Below are 16,923 nucleotides of genomic sequence, written 5' to 3'. Positions count from 1 at the left end.
TATCACTAGGGAAAGAATTCCTTAGTTGGTGTTCAAAGAGATTTTTCACTTACATGGCATTCTTTAGAACATTATAAGTGATTATAACTTTAAATTATTTCCTCATTGAGATAATTTTCTCAAATTACATAGGGTTAAGTGCAACTTATCCTTGGCTGAGATGATAGTCAAACTAAACATACCATCTAGACCTTGATGTAGTTCTTGAGATGTTTCCTTAGTTACCTTATATATAGGGATAGGTTGGCAATAGCAATCAATAAACTTTGTAGAAATTTTAGATATGTTAGAGGTGTTAAGAACTAGATATTTTAACAGGAATCAAAAAAGATTTCAAAGGCAAGAGAGAAATGGAGGAGGAGGATTAAATTTGGAAATCAAGTTTGACTATTTTGCTATCATGTATTACATATCCTTCTTTTAGACTTTATTACAAACACTTTGGGTCATTTTTATATTCTTAAATAAATTAATTTTATTTCTTTCCATCCTATCAAATTCATCTTATTTTTCATATTCATTTTCTTGAACCTTACCACTCTAATATCATTCTTAATTGTCACCCCCTTCTCCACCAGATTTGTGTCATTTTTTATTATTTAATTTGCTTTGTTATGGTTCTTTTAATCATACTTAAGAGCTTGTTAAACATATTTTTCATTGCCTTCTTAAAATTCAAAATTTTCACTATTATTATCATCTTAAACCTAATTCTACATCTTCTTTAGCCCCATCATCCTTATGCCAATGTCACACTTTTTTATATAATCATCCTTCTTCTTCCACTCATTTTTGAAAAGGGAGGTATTATCAGGGTTTTATGAGATCACATTTGGATTAGATATAAAAGATAGATAAGTATAAATGAGCTAACTATTAGTTAGCTACTCAAAGTAATAATAAACTATTAATTAAGTTTAATAAAAATCTAAAAATACATTGTAAAAATTTAGATGTAAATTTAATTTAAATACACCTTGTCAAGAAAGCATAATTAATTTGACCAATTGAATTATAATAATACTAAATAAGAATAACACTATTATTCTTATGGATTCTGTTGACAATTTTAATATCTTATGGGAAAAGAACTTTCACATTTGAACTTAAAAGATAAGATCCGTACCCTACAATCGGAGAAAGTGCGAGTGGATTACCCTCCTGTTGGCTACCCGGCTAACCTGAATTCGACACTTCCCCCAACTTTCTTCAAGTACGCAAAATGAGCTTTGAGAGCCGTCCACACCTGGAAGAAGGACGAGGGTTAAGAATGTAGCGGGACTACCATCAATACGAATGCACTCACATCTGGGAATCGATGGTAAGGGATGCCGAACTCTTTGCACGTGGACTCCACTATGGGTTGAATCCTTGGATAATGAAGATGACAAATCGCTGGAAATAAGTGATGCTCAATCTGGAAAACAGTGTTACGATACATCAAGGGACAGTGAGGAACAATAATACCTGGTGATTTAAACCGCCACTAACATGCGTCCAGAATAAGGAATTGACACTGAAGTTTGCGGTAGTCCTGACCTGGAAAAAAATTGCATCACAAGCAGGATACATATCCGCTCAAGTATATTTCTCTTACCTGTAATGCCGCCCACCCAGAAGACAAAGTTGGGACACCATTGGTACAGTCGACATCGAAGAATTCAGCTTCTTCGACTACATGAGCTACTTGAAAGAGCAAAGCGAGCATCCATCCCGTCACTAGCTGTAGAGAGTGAATTATAGATGAACAAGAGTCTGGATACATCATACCTGCGAGACCAGATAACAAACTAATAAAGAAAGAAAATTGTGATGGCTGAATAGTAGGGGCAAGACAAGCATGTAGGTGGCATACACAGCCTTGCCCCACCAAAAAATGTGAAATTCAACGGGTGTCATTTTGGGCACCTTTACACTGCAGAAAAACAACGATAGTCATTATTGAAAGAGGCTTTCGTAGAAAAACTCACGGTCCAATGCATCCATTAAAATAAGCCACGAAATCATCGAGAAAGATGCTTTTCAGCGCTAGAAGGCCATAGAGAATGGCCAGATAGACGTGCTGCAAAAGTTACATTAGCACGTAAATAAGATTTCAGAAGCGGTCTTACTTGATACATATGGTAGTCATGCCATGGCTGTTTGCTTGTCACACGGCGGATATCAGGATCTTTAACACCTGGTATACACAAAGCTACGAAGTTCACAGGAGGCGGTGAAAAAAGAACAGGAAACTTACGGATATCAGGATCATAGTTGTGAACGTTTGTAAAAGAGTGATGTCCCACAACATGCTGGTATTTCCACATGAAACTGCAGAATCTGGTTTTGAAGAAACTAAAACTGCAAGACAAAATACCTGCTAGCGCCAACAATATCTAGCGACGCTCCCATGATATATCCAAGGAGAGGGTATCGAGAATAAGCACCTGAATACACAAACAATATGGATGCCGTAAGAAACAACATAGCCAAGTTGGAGAGATAACCAACTAAATAAATACCGTGGTTCGCATCGTGCATGATTGATAAACCAATCTCCGCAATGAAAAATCCCATCCCAGCAGCAGAGAGCAGTGAAAACAAAAAGTGCTGTTGCCTGTAGAAAGTCGTGTAGTAGCAGAAGATCAAGCCTACAAAAATTAGAGCCGACTTGAGAAACATATGAGGATGAACTCTTGCATCCAGCTGCACAATGATCATTTAATTCCCACAAGAAATGAGAAAAAAGAAAATGTTACCTTGAATTTATCAAAGAAAGACTCCACTCGTTCTTTGAGGGTCGTGTAGAACTTCTCTTCGAATGGCTGCATGTACTGGATATTATCGTAATTCTCATCCTGGAAATCACCAATGTAGTATCGAGACAACAATTTCCTGGGATCTTAGAGTCAGCATCACAGCCTGGAGATTTCCAAATCGACCGACGTACCTCACATATAGCGGATGATAAGAATCGAAGAGATGAGTAGAATCGCGCCCGGCCTGCAAATAGATCATACTTCCTCCAGGATGAGACGGGACCCTGCAACAGCAATCACTTAGCTCCCAAAATCTAGAAACGCCTGATTCGTATTCACCAGGATGTGACATCGTAGACCTTCCCAGCGATCACCAGCCAGCAATCCTCGGCGCTATCATGCGCCTTAACATCCTCTAGCCTGTAAATCGCCGCTCCTCGCGTGTCCGCCATTCCCAAAATCTGGACGATCACAGCGCACGGCAATCGCCTGTTGCCAGCATTCCTGATATTCCCTCCTGTTAGGGCTCTAAACCCGCTCGGTGGACGCATGCAACCCCGCCACGTTAAAATCCTTGATCTAACGGCTGGGAGTTCCTTGCCCTTCTTTCAAAAGTGGGGTTTGATCCAACGGCCGAGATGACTTTGTGATAGATAAGGCGGGAATGCCTCTTTAGCGAAGGGAAATATTTACATCGGCTATGGCGACGCTCACATTGCCGCAGCAAGCATCGATCGCGGCATCTTCAATCCTGGGGAAGAACTCTAGAAGATGCCGCCAATCCTCTCCTCGAATGCAGGTAAGTGCTAGGGCAGCAATGCGTTCTTCCCCAGATTCGAGAGCGGTGCCAGCGCTTCAAGCTGCGGCGGCGTTTGCTATAGCTGGGGCGCTCCAGATCTCAGCGGTGCCAGTGCTTCCAGCAAATGCGAACGAATTCAGCGTGCTGGCGAATGGACCTCCCACGGAGAGCCATCTCGTGGACGATGCCGGTGTTGTGAGCCGTGTCAACAAGTCGGATATCAAGAATCTTCTCACGGATTTGGAGGAGCGCAAGGGTTTTCACATCGACATTGTCACTCTTCGCAAATTGACGGTAAGTTCACTTCCATCCTTCCGTGTTGTCTATTTTTTTGTTCTTGTGCTTTCTCTGCTTGATGATTGCTCTCGAGTGGTTTGTGTGAATTGAGGCAATGTCTCCATGGCGATCCTTTAGGTAGTTTGTGTTCTTCTAGATTGTCCCCCGCGATTTTTTCATGATCCTGATTCATGCATCGCCTTGTTTCTTTCATCTCTCCTTGATTGAATGCCATTTTCTTGGAACGGAGACTAACTTACAAACAGTGTGCGTGTAGAGTAAAGCCGATGCGTTCGAATTTGCGGATCAGCTACTGGAGAAGTGGTACCCTACTGTAGAAGTTGGCAACAACAAAGGACTCGTTTTACTCGTGACAACACAGAAAGAAGGCGCTGTCACCGGCGGCCCAGAGTTCACCAAGGCAATCGGTGACCAGATCCTCGAAGCCGTCGTCTCCGAAAACCTTCCTGGTACGAATTCTTTCAAGTCTCTAGATCATATCACTCCTCTCAGCTCGTTATACTTCTTCAAACTAGCAAATCCTTCTCCTCTATGGTTTTTCTAGATCAAAGTCACAGCGGTTTCTAGTCAGTTTGATAGCTAGATTGAACTACTGTTTCTTAACATCTAGAGATGTTTCTAGTCAGTACTCTTTTCATGTTTCTTATTTCTAATCACTCTCTTGGCCTCCTTCCAGTGCTGGCGACCGACGAGAAGTATAACGAAGCCCTCTACAGCACTTGCAATCGTCTGATCGCCGCCATAGACGGGCTGCCAGATCCAGGCGGCCCCAAGTTCCAGGAGAACAAACGCGAATCCAATTTCAAGACCAAGAAAGAGACCGAGGAAAAGCGTGGCCAGTTCACGACAGTGGTTGTGGGCCTTCTCGTCATCGCCTTCGTGGTTCCTATGCTCCAATACTTTGCCTACGTAAGGAAGTGATCAACCATGAGCGAGCTATAGTTTCTATCTCTTTCAATGTCTCCTTGTTCGATTGTATGATCAACCATGCTATAGTTTCTATCTCTAAATTTAGAAACCCACGAGCCTATCTCTTAGAATATCCATGCAACATTTTTCCTGCATTGATTGGAGGTCAAGTCTGACACGTCGTTGATCCACGTTGGCAAAAAGCGAGAGGAGATATGGCTGTGGAAAAGTGTAAAGCGCCCCAAATGCATCCTGTTGCGCCACGTGCTTGCATCGCAATGGCTGTGCGCGTTTTCCTTACATTCCTTGAGGTCTTTATATTATTACTTCCAGGATCGTCAAGGCAGAACAAGGGCGAGGCGGAGCTATGGCGTCGGCTGCCGTGATTCGGCCTCACAGATGCTCCACGGTATGTAAAGCGGCTTGTGTCGCGGGGGCGCTTGCGCGCGCGGTGTCTGGAGGTCCGATTGCGACGGATCCAGTGCGTCGAGGGTTTTGGCAGGATCGATAGCGCCGCATTCTCTCGCCTCGCATTTAGATGTCGATCAATCTCTTCTGTGGATATTGATTCACTGTTTCCTCGCAGTTCATACCCGGAAATCGGCAGGGAGGACGAGCCACCGGTATCCAGAAGCGTTTGAGCTATACGCAACATTTTGTGAAGTAAATTTCTTTACTTTTTTCCCATTTGCCTTTAAGCTTTAGACGTGTCTCACTTCTTTTTGAATTCGTGTTCCAGTGCTGCATTGCAACGTGATTCACCGGTAGTGGAGGATAGCAAGAGGAAGATAGTGACAAAGCAAATGTCTGCGTCTACGAGTGACTGGAGCAATGAGTCACTCAAGTCGGAGCTGGGAAACGTTTTGCAAGAGAAGATTGCTGCGCTGGAGAAACAAAACGTCAAAGACATCAACAAGAAGGTCCAGAAGATTGCCGAGTTTGTACTGGAGGAGATATCGAGGCGCAGTGCAAAGCTCAAAGACGTGGTGGAAAGGACGTCGGTTGCCGACGCGAATCTTACTGTGGAGAAGACTGTCAAAGATGCTGCCAGTGACGCGGCTGTATCGGTGGCTACGGAGCTCGAATCTGTAGCAGATGAGGCTCGAAAGGCGCTAGAGACGGCCAAGGAGTGTGCACAGCGGGCGGAAGAAACTCTAGCACAGAAGCTCCTGCTGCTTGAGAAGGTGCCGAAGCCAGAGCTTCTGCTGTCGACTCTGGAAGAATCGGTGGCTTCTCTCGAGAAACAACTGGAGATTGCAAAGGACGATCTCTCGCGACTCCAATTTGCTGCCGACGCTGCAAAGTCTCAAGCCGAAGTTGCGGAGGCTCGAGCTGCCAAGGCGGACGTTACTGTTCAGGAGCTCCGTCAGAAAGTCGGGGATGCTGCTCAAGAGCGCGCTTCCATGTTTAACGAGGCAGTTGAGTCGCTCAGAGCCACCGCAAGCGCTAGGGAGGAGTCGCTCAAGGTTGCTTTCGAGGCGCAGCTAGCAGCTCTACAAGCAGCCATGGAGGCGTCCGAGAAAGCCAAGAAAATTAAAGAGCAAGCGAATTTGCGAAGGTTTCAAGCTTTCGAGAACGCGCTTGCTGCTTCCGAAGCCTCGCTACTGGCTTGGAAGGAGAGAGCCCTCAATAGCGAGGGGTTGCTTCAGAGATCCGATGCTGAGTGGTCAGTGGTATTTTCAGATGGTCGTATGACGGCACTGCTAGGCGGAGATAAGATCGCAGAACTCGTTGAAGGTGGTCCACGAAGGGAGATACCAGATTGGATGAAGAAGAGAATACAAGCAGCAATGCAAGGAATTCCTCCTAGACATCAGACAACAGTTTCTGCGGATACAGAGACCTCGAAACCTCTTGAGCTTCCTTCGTTGGAGGAAGTATGGTCCGTTGCAAAGGCGAAAGTGAAGCAAGATGACTTGTTTTCCAAGGACGTGGTAGCGAAGGAAACTCTGGACAAACAACGAAGGGACCTGGAGCAGGCTCTTGGTCAAACAACTATTACAAAGAGGAAAGGAAGAGTGATAAAAGAAAAGCCTGGTACGTTCTCTTTTCTGGTACAGTGATCTTCTTTTCTTTCTTTCCTCTTTATAATCTTTCATCTCACTTTGTTCGTCCTACAGAATCAGGGACAGGGTCTGGTCGTGAAATCGTGGTATGTATATTGCTGAGCCTTGTTTTGCAAAAAATCATTAGATTCTTCTTTCTGTTTTAAGTTTCAAGGCTTCAATTGGGAGAGTTGCCGCAAGAGATGGTATCAGGACCTGGCGCCAAAAGCTGCTGATCTTTCGCAGTCCGGCATAACAACTGTGTGGTTTCCTCCACCTACAGAATCCGTCGCTCCACAAGGTATCATGTCAATAATCGGGTGCCGAACAGAGTAACGGATCAAGTTTTTTTTTTCTATTGTGTAGGCTACATGCCGGTGGATCTCTACAACCTCAATTCAGCATACGGATCCATGGACGAGTTAAAACATTGTATTCAAGAAATGCACAAGCACGACCTTTTGGTAAACTCAACTAGTGGCCTGAAGGTGCTTTCTAACTATTCTAAATGCGCACAGGTCTTAGGTGATGTTGTGTTGAATCACCGGTGTGCCGGCAAACAAGTAAGCAGCATTGTGTGTCCTCTCACCAGTAATTTTGACTGTTTTTGAGCGACAAAAATCACAGAATTCAAATGGCGTCTGGAATATTTTTGGAGGAAAGCTTTCTTGGGGACCAGAGGCTATAGTGAACGATGATCCAAACTTTCAAGGGCGAGGAAATCCTTCTAGCGGTAAGTTCAGCATTTTCTTCAACAGTTATTTAACATCTTTTAACGTATTCAGGTGATATTTTCCATGCTGCTCCCAATATTGATCACTCCCAGGCCTTCGTTCGAAAGGACATCAAAGAATACTTGGATTGGCTGAAAACAGAGATTGGATATGATGGCTGGCGTTTAGACTTTGTCAGGTAAGCGGTCTAGACAACTTGATGCTATATATCGATTCACACTCTCTCTCGTTAAACACAGGGGATTTTGGGGAGGTTACGTGAAAGAATATATTGAAGCCAGTGAACCTGCTTTTGCGATCGGCGAGTACTGGGACAGTTTGCTGTACGAAGGTGGAAACGTTGCATATAACCAGGGTAAGCCTGAGGATAAATCCATGACTTACCTCATCTAATGTTTATCTTTTCTTCTGCGTAAAGATGCTCATAGACAACGTATCATCGATTGGATCAATGCAACTGGAGGAACTTCCTCTGCTTTCGACGTGACAACAAAGGTGTGCACCCAAAACTAGAAAAGAATGTGCCTGACTGATCTGTTTTACAGGGCATTCTTCATGCCGCATTGCACAACGAGTACTGGAGACTCATTGATCCACGACAGAAACCCCCTGGTGTTATGGGCTGGTGGCCTTCGAGAGCGGTAACATTCCTTGAGAACCACGACACAGGATCAACTCAGGTACGCCGTCTTGCATGAGTTCCTCAAGTGACTGAAAGTTTTTATTCCGGCACAGGGTCATTGGCCATTTCCTCGTGACAAACTCCTTCAAGGCTACGCATACATACTAACACATCCTGGAACTGTAAGTTTCTCTTTGAAACGAATATATTGCAGTGCGTTTTTCCTCACCTTTATTTGTTGCCACAGCCTGTGATCTTCTACGATCACTTTTATGACTTTGGGCTGCGTGATCCCATTGTGGATCTCATCGCAGCAAGGAATCGCACTGGCATCAACTGCCGGAGTCCTGTAAAAATCTTCCACGCAAATAACGATGGCTACGTTGCGAAAGTTGGGGAGCAGCTGGTGGTGAAACTCGGTCGCTTCGATTGGAACCCATCCAAGCAGAACGATCTCATTGGAAATTGGAAACGAAGCGTTGGTCAAGGCAGCGATTACCAAGTCTGGGAGAAGGAGTAACAAAGAAACAATGCTAAATGTACATACAATTATTTTGTATAAGTAGACAACATTCTCAGTGGGGATACAAAACTTTCAAAGCTGTGCTTAGGTACACAATCAATTCTAAGATTACCAGCTATGAGTCCAGGCTCGGGGTCTGGCCAGACTGCGTCTCCATAGTCAAACCTGTCTCTTTCGAGCTGATTGAGCTATTGTTAGTTTCTGTACGGGAAAAATAAAAGAGAAAAAGAAGCAAGAATCTTACTGTGGGGTATGGGAATTTATTGTTCTCTTCCACCATTCTTCGAGCTTCTCCGTTGAAGCTATGGGGTGGACATGTCTTTTTCTATAACCATACCTTTCAGTCAGCTGGACCTCTTCTTCTACCTTCTAGAAATGCAAGTCCCCAAGAAGATCAGCAGCAGCATGACAACGGCCTTCTTGGGAACTTGCAGTAGAACTCTTCCCTCCATCTCTGACAAGAAACGCTGGTGCAATGACATTGGCGCATCACCATGCTTTAGCGCCGATCGCAGGACTCGTTGTCCTCCTGCTGGTCGCGAAGCTGAAGCCAGGAATTAAACTCCTGGCTATTAAGCTTGCCATTGAATGCCTCAGGCACAGCATTGAACGGGAAATCCCCCCAAAACCCAAGGGGCGGTACAGCCCCAACAGGCAGGAAGAGAGAGCGGGAATCAGCGCTCGTTTTCTAGCTCGGCAGGGGATTCGTCTATTACGTTGGAGATTTTCTCCAAGATAAAAATTGGGCCGTAGGATGGTGGCATCGGACGGCTAAGCCCAACTGGCGGGTTAAGGAGTACACAATTGAAGTTTGTGAAAGATGTGGAAGATTTCGACTTCAACGCAATCTTTGGTGTTTACAAAGGCAGATATATGTTTTATGTGACAGTGATACAAATGCACTTGAAGAAGGCAGATGTGTTACCAAAGAAGCCCACATAACTTCATTACTCTTGGAACAAATAAATATTCAATACTAGAACTGATTTAAGATTTTACTTATGAAACAAATACAACTTTCTCAGTTAGTGTTTGAACCCCAAAAGTTTAGGAGCCCGATTTGTCCATGGCAACAAGAGATGTACACTCTCTATCACAGGAGAGGTCTATGTGGCATGTTTTGGGTGGTAGAACATGGGTCAAATTCAAAAAATATCCTCCTAAACCATAGCCAAGAATAAAATATACATAAGACTAGTAGGGACCCTATCTCTGCTAGAAGATATAGCAATTTTCTTTTCTAATTTTGCATGTGAGAATTTTAATTCTATGCATGGTTAAATTTATTTAGAAATTTGCTACTATTCATCTCTAGAGAAATACATAATAATGTAAATAATGCAATTAGATAATAATGCAAGCTACTTCTTTTAGCATCATGAACTTCAAAATTAACAGTTTTTATTGCCTTTATACAACCAAAACACATCCAAGCTTTAAAAACAGTTAAGTTTTACAAAACTAAAGAATAATAGGTTTTCAATTCTGTAATATTTTTGGTGAAGTTATAATTTTAATTCATACTGAGTTAAATGCTTTTCATCTGAGGTGTAATGATAGCTCTAACATTCATAGTTTAATGAAACAATATTATAATTTCTATTATGTATCTAGTTTTTCATTTAAGAACATACATAAATAAATTTATCTAGATTGCTCTCACATTTATATTAAACTTTATAAGCCAAATCCTTCCCAAAGTTTCCCATCTGCACCAGAGCAAAGAATGATTCTGGATATATTAAGAGAATATAAATTGACATAATCTAACAAATGCACAGATGATGAAGAAAAGGTAATTTTTCTATTATTTTAGATCAAAGAAGAAACATCAATTTTATACATAATATTGAATTGATTGAGTATATAATACTTTAGCAAGATTTAAGCTATGGTTATATACATTAGACTCTTCATGTATTAGATATATACATGAAATAATAACTTTCCCTTATTGATTGTTATTTGTGCCAAAAGTTTTGCTTTGGTTGTATATATATAAAGGACTAAAGTAAGTAGCTGGTGTTTCTTTTTTATCTTTCTCCTTATATATTAGATGTTTATTTTTATATCATGAATAAACTACCTTTAATGCTGCTTTATATCAATATAAAAATAATACTTTGCAGTAACAAATCATAAGAGATGAGGAAAGATAAAGTAAAATATCCAATCCTTTAGTTTTACCATCAAACTAGACATAAAATAATATATTAAGAAATTTTTACATAAGAGGAACTTTATACTTCTAAAAATAATATTCTCTTTTATTTCTTAAACTTAAAGATATTTTTAAGGTTTACTCATGAATTAATTAAGAAATTATTTAAATAATCAAATATATTAATTACAAACTGCCAAGAAAAGTGCTACTAAACATGTAGAGCAGTGAGATTCTAATGTCGCCATATACCACACCGATCATTTAGAATTAGAAAACATAAGATAACAACACCTCCCTTTCTTATTTATTGAAAGACTAAATCCCATGTTGTGAGTGTATGAAATATGAAAGTGGAATATAAAAATGTGTATATCAATTAACCCAAAAACTTTAATTTATATATAGAAGAAAGTGGTTTGAATTAAAACCAATCCAATGGCTATTAAAATTCTACTATACTAATATTAATATATGGCATCATAGCTATACAATTAAACCTCACATCGAAGGATGGAAGGTAATTAAGGTTCTTTAATTGATGGACCAAGATATACAGGAACATCAAAAGGAGGTATTAATGAATTTGTAGGTGGTGTTAATTGTTCTTGATCCCTTTATATAAAGTATTTTAGCTGCATATGCAAAATTTCTAGAGGATTGGCTTATTGAACATTATATTAAACTTCATAAACTTGTGATTCATCTTGCCATAACACCTTATATTGTCCCTTCCATTGAGCAAAGAACTCTTTAAATAAATTATATATTGTAAGATTGGGAAAATGGACTAATACTAAATCATTCACTTTGAACTTCGCAAGTGGACAATTATAGAAATTGTAATGCTATTGTTGTTCCACCTATATGCAACTCAAGTGTTTAACAAACTCCACTCGGATAAATGAAAGAATGCTCATTAAATACTATTCTTAGACCATAGCATCAACAACTCATAGTAATTGTGAAAGTAAACTCAACTCTGTTGGTAGTATTAGATTATGACTATATAGAAGTTTATATAGTGAAGCACTATCAAAACTTTATACCCTTGTGACATATACATACCAAAGAGACAACAAATAACCATCATAATCCAAATGCTAAAAATTTACATACATCATGATTATCCTTTTGAATGTCTGAATAAGTTATTCCACCAAGCCATTTATCTGTGAATGATAAGCACTCATGTGTAAGCAACCAAAGAGAACTACTTGAGAGATAATCCATGGGGTTCAAATATAAAGGGAAAAGGCCTATGAATAAAAGTGCACCCCCTTTTCCAATTAGTTAAGGATCTTGGGATATTTAGATTAAGTGTCCTTAGGTTTAAATAGTATTAGACTGAGTGACCTCTCAGAAGTTTAAACTCAAAAGCTTATATTATGAAAGTGTGGTATATCCCTACCCAAGATATTAAAATGTAAAATGCTTTAGTCATAAATGTATGACTTTATCTGAGAGAATTTAGTCATAAATATAGGACTTTTATCCTAGAGAATTTACTCCAAATAAGAATATTGAAACACCACTTGATTGAAGAGGACGTACCCAACAATAGTCACTAATGCACTAGTATAAATCCCAATTTCCAACTAGTTAATCAAGTAGTTGAAGGCAATAATAATATACTTATTGCCACCAATCAACCATGGAAAAAAACCCTATCAAATCAAACACCACAGCTCAAATAAATGGGAAATTATAATTGACTTCAACCGTCCTTTTTCATTGCGAATAGAACTATTATAAGCTTGGCACTAAACACAACTACACATATATTGAATAATATTACATTACATCTCTTAACAATAGAAAGACTTGGGCAGCTTCTCAATCACATATAATATTCTATATGTTTTCCTAAAATATAAGAGTTGTGATAAATATGGAGAAAGTTTGGAATAAATATCAAAGGCACCACCAACTATAAATTATCATTATAATCAATCCCAACAAAATAGAAAAGGTTTTCTTTAAGATGATATTGAAAATATAAATGCTAAAATGGCAGATCATTAGCAAATAATATTATATTTTCAAACTATTTATGAAGTTTTCAAATCCATGACTCAACTTTTTGATTCCCATGAACCTCATCAAAGGAAATTAAATTTTGCTTCACACTTTATGGACATTAAACATCATATATAGCAACCATCAATGGCATAGAATCTTTATTCAAAAAGTCTGTAAATGCTAGAATAACAAGCTTATCAGGAATAAAATGGGAGAGGAACTCGAAAAAGGATATCAACATCATCTATAAAATTCCCTAATTAATGAAAAATTTGAAAATCATATATTTAAAGCTTTAAGGCTCACTAAGCAATACAACCAATCATATATTGGTAAAATGATTGCTTTCAGTTGGGATTTAGTAATATTTTTCTCCAAACTGTAGTGACACCATCTTAGAACTTGATTCAGCATCTCTAAAATTTTGTAGGGACATATCCTAATGATTATTTATGATTAATGGTGCCTTTGATTTTTATTCCACGCTTTCTTCACATTTACCATGATTCTTCTATTCTAGATGGGCATATGAAACATTATCGTGTAACCGAGAAACTACATAAATCTTTCTATTGGCCGGAGATGAGATGTGATATTATCTAATATATGTATAGTTGCATTTGGTGCCAAATTCATAGTATTCTCTCTCATGTTGTAGAAAGATAGTTGGAGTCAATTATAGTTTCCCTTCTATTTGAGTTCGTGGCCTTTGATTTGATAAGGCCATTTCCACGGTCTATTGCTAGCATTAAATATGTCATTACTACTTAACTCGTTAAGTGGAAGTTAGTGTTCTTGCTAGTGTGTTTGTAACTATTATTAAATACTTCCTCCTTAATTGAATGGTGTTCCAATATTCTTGTCTAGAGTGAATTCTTTCGAATAATGGTCTTACATTTATAATTGAAGCATTTCACGTTTTAACATATTGATTGAGAATACACTACACTTTCCCAAGTGTTTATCATTTATAGTCAAACAATTTGGTGGAACAACTCATTTAGACTTTCAAAATGATGATTGCAAAGTATGTAAATTTTCAACATTTGGATTGAAATAGTTATTTGCTATCTTTTCGGTATGTGTATGTTAAAGAGGTGTAGAGTTCTATTGGTGCTTCACCATATATATATTTGTGTGTGTGTGTTAATGTTTCAAGTTGTACTTTGATTTATTGTAATTTTTATATGGTTTTAGCAATTTGTTGCGAATGTGACAAAAGATACTTGTCGACTGGTCCTTATGGACACTCTTTCCTTACTGCCATGACAGCAGGAGGTCGGTACTGCTAATTCCCTTTATTGGCCCCTCTTGTCCAAGTATTAGTAAATTGGACTTAGCATTTGTACTTGGCAGGATGAGCATAAGGATGGAATTCCTAAGTGTCTATTTGGCCAAGCATACTTGGCTCGGCTTTTTAGTTCTCTTTTGCTTTGTCTTACACTGACTTGGCAAGAATCTTCGCATATTGAGACTAGTCCCTTAATATCGCTGGATAATAGTTTATCGTGTCTGCCAAACACCCTCGCTATCACGCCCTTTGTGTTAGTCTCATTTCGGTCCCAAATGCTATTTATGGAAAGTGTCTAGATTCGCTCATTTGGCATGTCTACGAAATGTAAAGGTTGGCTTGAACACAATGGTGTTCGTCTCGTGTCCAAATTCGCAATCTAAAAACATTCCATATTTAATAAGTTTCAAGTTTGTCCCAGAGACTAACTCCTGGTACTAAAAGAGGCTTGGGGTGAAAGCCCAAACTGTGTGTTCCTAAGGGGGGGGAGGGGCTGTAGGGGGTTCTAAATGTATAATGGGGATAGTGGTTGGAATGCATGTCCGACCACTTGAGATATTAGTTTAGCTTCTACTGGGTTGTGTCGCTCCTTGTTTTGTGTCCGGCTTGGGTCTAAGCCCAACCTCCACACTGCTCTAGTCGGTGGAGTACCCTCCTTCTCGCGTTAGGCCACCGGTATACCAAAATTGTGCCAGACTCCGTCTGACACCATTTTGCGTGTAAGTGCTGGATACAGGGAGCTGGTGCTCGTGGGATTGTACCGGACCCTTGTTTCGTAGTGCAACGGGCTTAGAGTTCGGCTCCAAATTCAAGTGCGCTACACAATCTATATTTTCAAATTACTATGATATCAGATGATAATGTATTGAAATATACCTTCCTTTATAAATTTATTCTTAGCAAAGCCCTTTCTGTGATATAGAGAAAAGCATTTTTAATTGTTCCATTAAGATTATATTTATGAGAAGTGAACAAATGCAAAAGAACTTTTCAAAAGCTTTCTAAGTGTTTTGCATTTTCTAATATGTACCTTGGCTTGATACTCATATAGAAGTACTATAGTTGCTTCTTATATTCCTTGAATTAAATGAGTCTTTGAAAACAAACTAATTCTTATAAAATACACTATTACCATTTCCTACCCAACTCTGGCTAAAAGCTTTTCAAACTTGCCTATTACACTATTCATATTGACAGTCCAATGTCTTTCATCTATATAAGATACTACATATAGAAATAACTGAAAAAATTGAATATAAAATGGGTGGGAAATGTAAATAGAAAACAAATGAATTGATTTTGTATGATGGTAAATTAACATCTATTTCAGAAATACCTCCAGAAGCACCATATTTGCAAATGATTAGTAACTCAAGAGAAGGAGAAATGTTGTCAAGTACAAATATTGGAACTCACATTTTGAATGAACAAGAAACAAATATGAATATTATAATTGACTTTGCACATGAAAGAACTTGTATAATGAATGAGAAGATAATAGTTCAGCAACCAAGTATATATATGGGATTACTGCAATTCAACAACAATAGTAACTGTAAAATAGATTATATAGGAGTTATAGATAAACATTGTATATATTGTAAAGATTTTATTTTTAAAACAGAGACTCAAAGTCAATGTTGTTGTGGTAGACACGTTCTTATAGTTGATAACTTTCAGTTTCCATTGTTGATTTGTGACTTATTATCTAGTACAATGCACTGAGAACATTTTAGAGAGCTTATATGAAATTATAATAGTGCACTAGCATTTGCATTGATGGGACCAAATATTGAAGAAATGGAGTTTGGTGGCCCATATTATTTTAAGATTTATGGAAAAGCATATCATTCCATTGGTAGTTTTAGGCCAAAAGACACTGAAGAAGCAAAATATTCACAACTATATATTCTAGATACATTACATCCTACTAAAGAATGGATGAAAAATCAATATAACATGAAATGTAATAGATATATCATTGCAAGATATAAATCCCTTTGCTAAAGCCTTTAAGATGCTAAAAGATATAGAGGAAGAAATACAAAATATAAATACAGTTGGAAATGGAAATCCAAGAATACATGATGTAGTTATGTATATTAAAAGAGAGAATAACATTGATCCAAGAAGATATAATGCACCTATGTCAAATGAGGTTGCAGCAGTCTTTACAAATTTAATTGGTGACCCTCTTTTCAATTGAAGCATTGCAATTCATCCAAAAGGTGATTTAATGCAGGAGATTTTTATATTAACATCATGTTGTGATCCTATGATTTACCCAATTCTTTTTCCAAATAGTGAAAGTGGTTGGTCACCATATCTAGATTACACAGATAAAGGACATAATATAAAACAAAAAACTTTAACAATTAATGAATTTTACTAGTACAAATTTGGAGTTCGTGGCGAGTACACAAATAATATGAAGGTAATTCATTTAATCCAGTATTGATGGCTAGTAAATTAACTTAACAATATATGGTAGACACATCAAGCTTAAGCCACTTTACCATTAGCTCTTACGCCAGTTCAGACTTTGCCAAAGACTTTGGTGGTTTCTAGCCTTTCTTTACCACCTGTTACATATGGCATAAAAGAGGAAATCCATAGTGATATGAATCACGGATTTTCACTTATACCAAATCTCCATAAATGCTATTGATAATCCACTCAAACTGCTACTGCATTGCATTGGCCTTAGTTGGAGGCCTCACGGCAACTTCAAGCAACTTAAAGAATGAAGTGAATGTTTTGTAGTCACCCACACTTCCAG

General features: G+C 38.8%; 3 protein-coding genes across 3 annotated transcripts; 2 read left to right on the top strand and 1 right to left on the bottom strand.

Moving 5' to 3' along the window:
- Nucleotides 1-1,026: 1,026 nt before the first annotated feature.
- Nucleotides 1,027-3,292, bottom strand: LOC9639543 (acyl-lipid (8-3)-desaturase). The gene is made up of 13 exons (XM_002991319.2): nucleotides 3,081-3,292; nucleotides 2,933-3,025; nucleotides 2,742-2,877; nucleotides 2,505-2,688; nucleotides 2,360-2,429; nucleotides 2,240-2,313; nucleotides 2,112-2,179; nucleotides 1,971-2,062; nucleotides 1,771-1,915; nucleotides 1,598-1,723; nucleotides 1,468-1,539; nucleotides 1,307-1,417; nucleotides 1,027-1,246 (listed from the first exon to the last, which is right to left on the bottom strand). Exons 1-13 carry the CDS (start codon nucleotides 3,290-3,292, stop codon nucleotides 1,169-1,171), a joined length of 1,461 nt encoding a protein of 486 aa, XP_002991365.2. The 3' UTR covers nucleotides 1,027-1,168.
- A 103-nt stretch (nucleotides 3,293-3,395) lies between these two features.
- On the top strand, nucleotides 3,396-4,867 carry LOC9639542 (UPF0603 protein Os05g0401100, chloroplastic). The gene is made up of 3 exons (XM_002991381.2): nucleotides 3,396-3,834; nucleotides 4,094-4,286; nucleotides 4,514-4,867. The coding sequence occupies exons 1-3, from the start codon at nucleotides 3,442-3,444 to the stop codon at nucleotides 4,756-4,758; spliced, it is 831 nt and encodes a 276-aa protein (XP_002991427.2). The 5' UTR covers nucleotides 3,396-3,441; the 3' UTR covers nucleotides 4,759-4,867.
- Nucleotides 4,868-5,074: 207 nt separating this feature from the next.
- Nucleotides 5,075-8,794, top strand: LOC9639480. The gene is made up of 14 exons (XM_002991380.2): nucleotides 5,075-5,155; nucleotides 5,333-5,409; nucleotides 5,486-6,783; nucleotides 6,867-6,898; nucleotides 6,960-7,092; nucleotides 7,158-7,255; nucleotides 7,310-7,354; nucleotides 7,419-7,524; nucleotides 7,577-7,703; nucleotides 7,765-7,880; nucleotides 7,944-8,020; nucleotides 8,071-8,205; nucleotides 8,261-8,329; nucleotides 8,395-8,794. Exons 1-14 carry the CDS (start codon nucleotides 5,114-5,116, stop codon nucleotides 8,665-8,667), a joined length of 2,628 nt encoding a protein of 875 aa, XP_002991426.2. The 5' UTR covers nucleotides 5,075-5,113; the 3' UTR covers nucleotides 8,668-8,794.
- Nucleotides 8,795-16,923: the final 8,129 nt, after the last annotated feature.

This window comes from Selaginella moellendorffii, unplaced genomic scaffold, assembly GCF_000143415.4.
Source record: "Selaginella moellendorffii unplaced genomic scaffold, v1.0 SELMOscaffold_119, whole genome shotgun sequence".
Taxonomy (NCBI): Eukaryota; Viridiplantae; Streptophyta; class Lycopodiopsida; order Selaginellales; family Selaginellaceae; genus Selaginella; species Selaginella moellendorffii.
Note: the sequence above shows the minus strand (reverse complement) of the source record. Positions and strands in the feature narration are given on the sequence as shown.

What these genes read in the sequence shown, in the direction of transcription:
- LOC9639543 (XM_002991319.2), bottom strand. Translation starts at nt 3,292, where the DNA reads ATGCGTCCACCGAGCGGGTTTAGAGCCCTAACAGGAGGGAATATCAGG. An exon ending in GTCTACGATGTCACATCCTG is followed by an intron (nt 3,026 to 3,080) that starts GTGAATACGAAT and finishes TTGCTGTTGCAG; the next exon opens with GGTCCCGTCTCATCCTGGAG. An exon ending in GTGGCGGTTTAAATCACCAG is followed by an intron (nt 1,418 to 1,467) that starts GTATTATTGTTC and finishes ACTGTTTTCCAG; the next exon opens with ATTGAGCATCACTTATTTCC.
- LOC9639542 (XM_002991381.2), top strand. Translation starts at nt 3,442, where the DNA reads ATGGCGACGCTCACATTGCCGCAGCAAGCATCGATCGCGGCATCTTCA. An exon ending in TCACTCTTCGCAAATTGACG is followed by an intron (nt 3,835 to 4,093) that starts GTAAGTTCACTT and finishes GTGTGCGTGTAG; the next exon opens with AGTAAAGCCGATGCGTTCGA. An exon ending in CGTCTCCGAAAACCTTCCTG is followed by an intron (nt 4,287 to 4,513) that starts GTACGAATTCTT and finishes GCCTCCTTCCAG; the next exon opens with TGCTGGCGACCGACGAGAAG.
- LOC9639480 (XM_002991380.2), top strand. Translation starts at nt 5,114, where the DNA reads ATGGCGTCGGCTGCCGTGATTCGGCCTCACAGATGCTCCACG. An exon ending in AGAATCCGTCGCTCCACAAG is followed by an intron (nt 7,093 to 7,157) that starts GTATCATGTCAA and finishes TCTATTGTGTAG; the next exon opens with GCTACATGCCGGTGGATCTC. An exon ending in CTTTCGACGTGACAACAAAG is followed by an intron (nt 8,021 to 8,070) that starts GTGTGCACCCAA and finishes TCTGTTTTACAG; the next exon opens with GGCATTCTTCATGCCGCATT.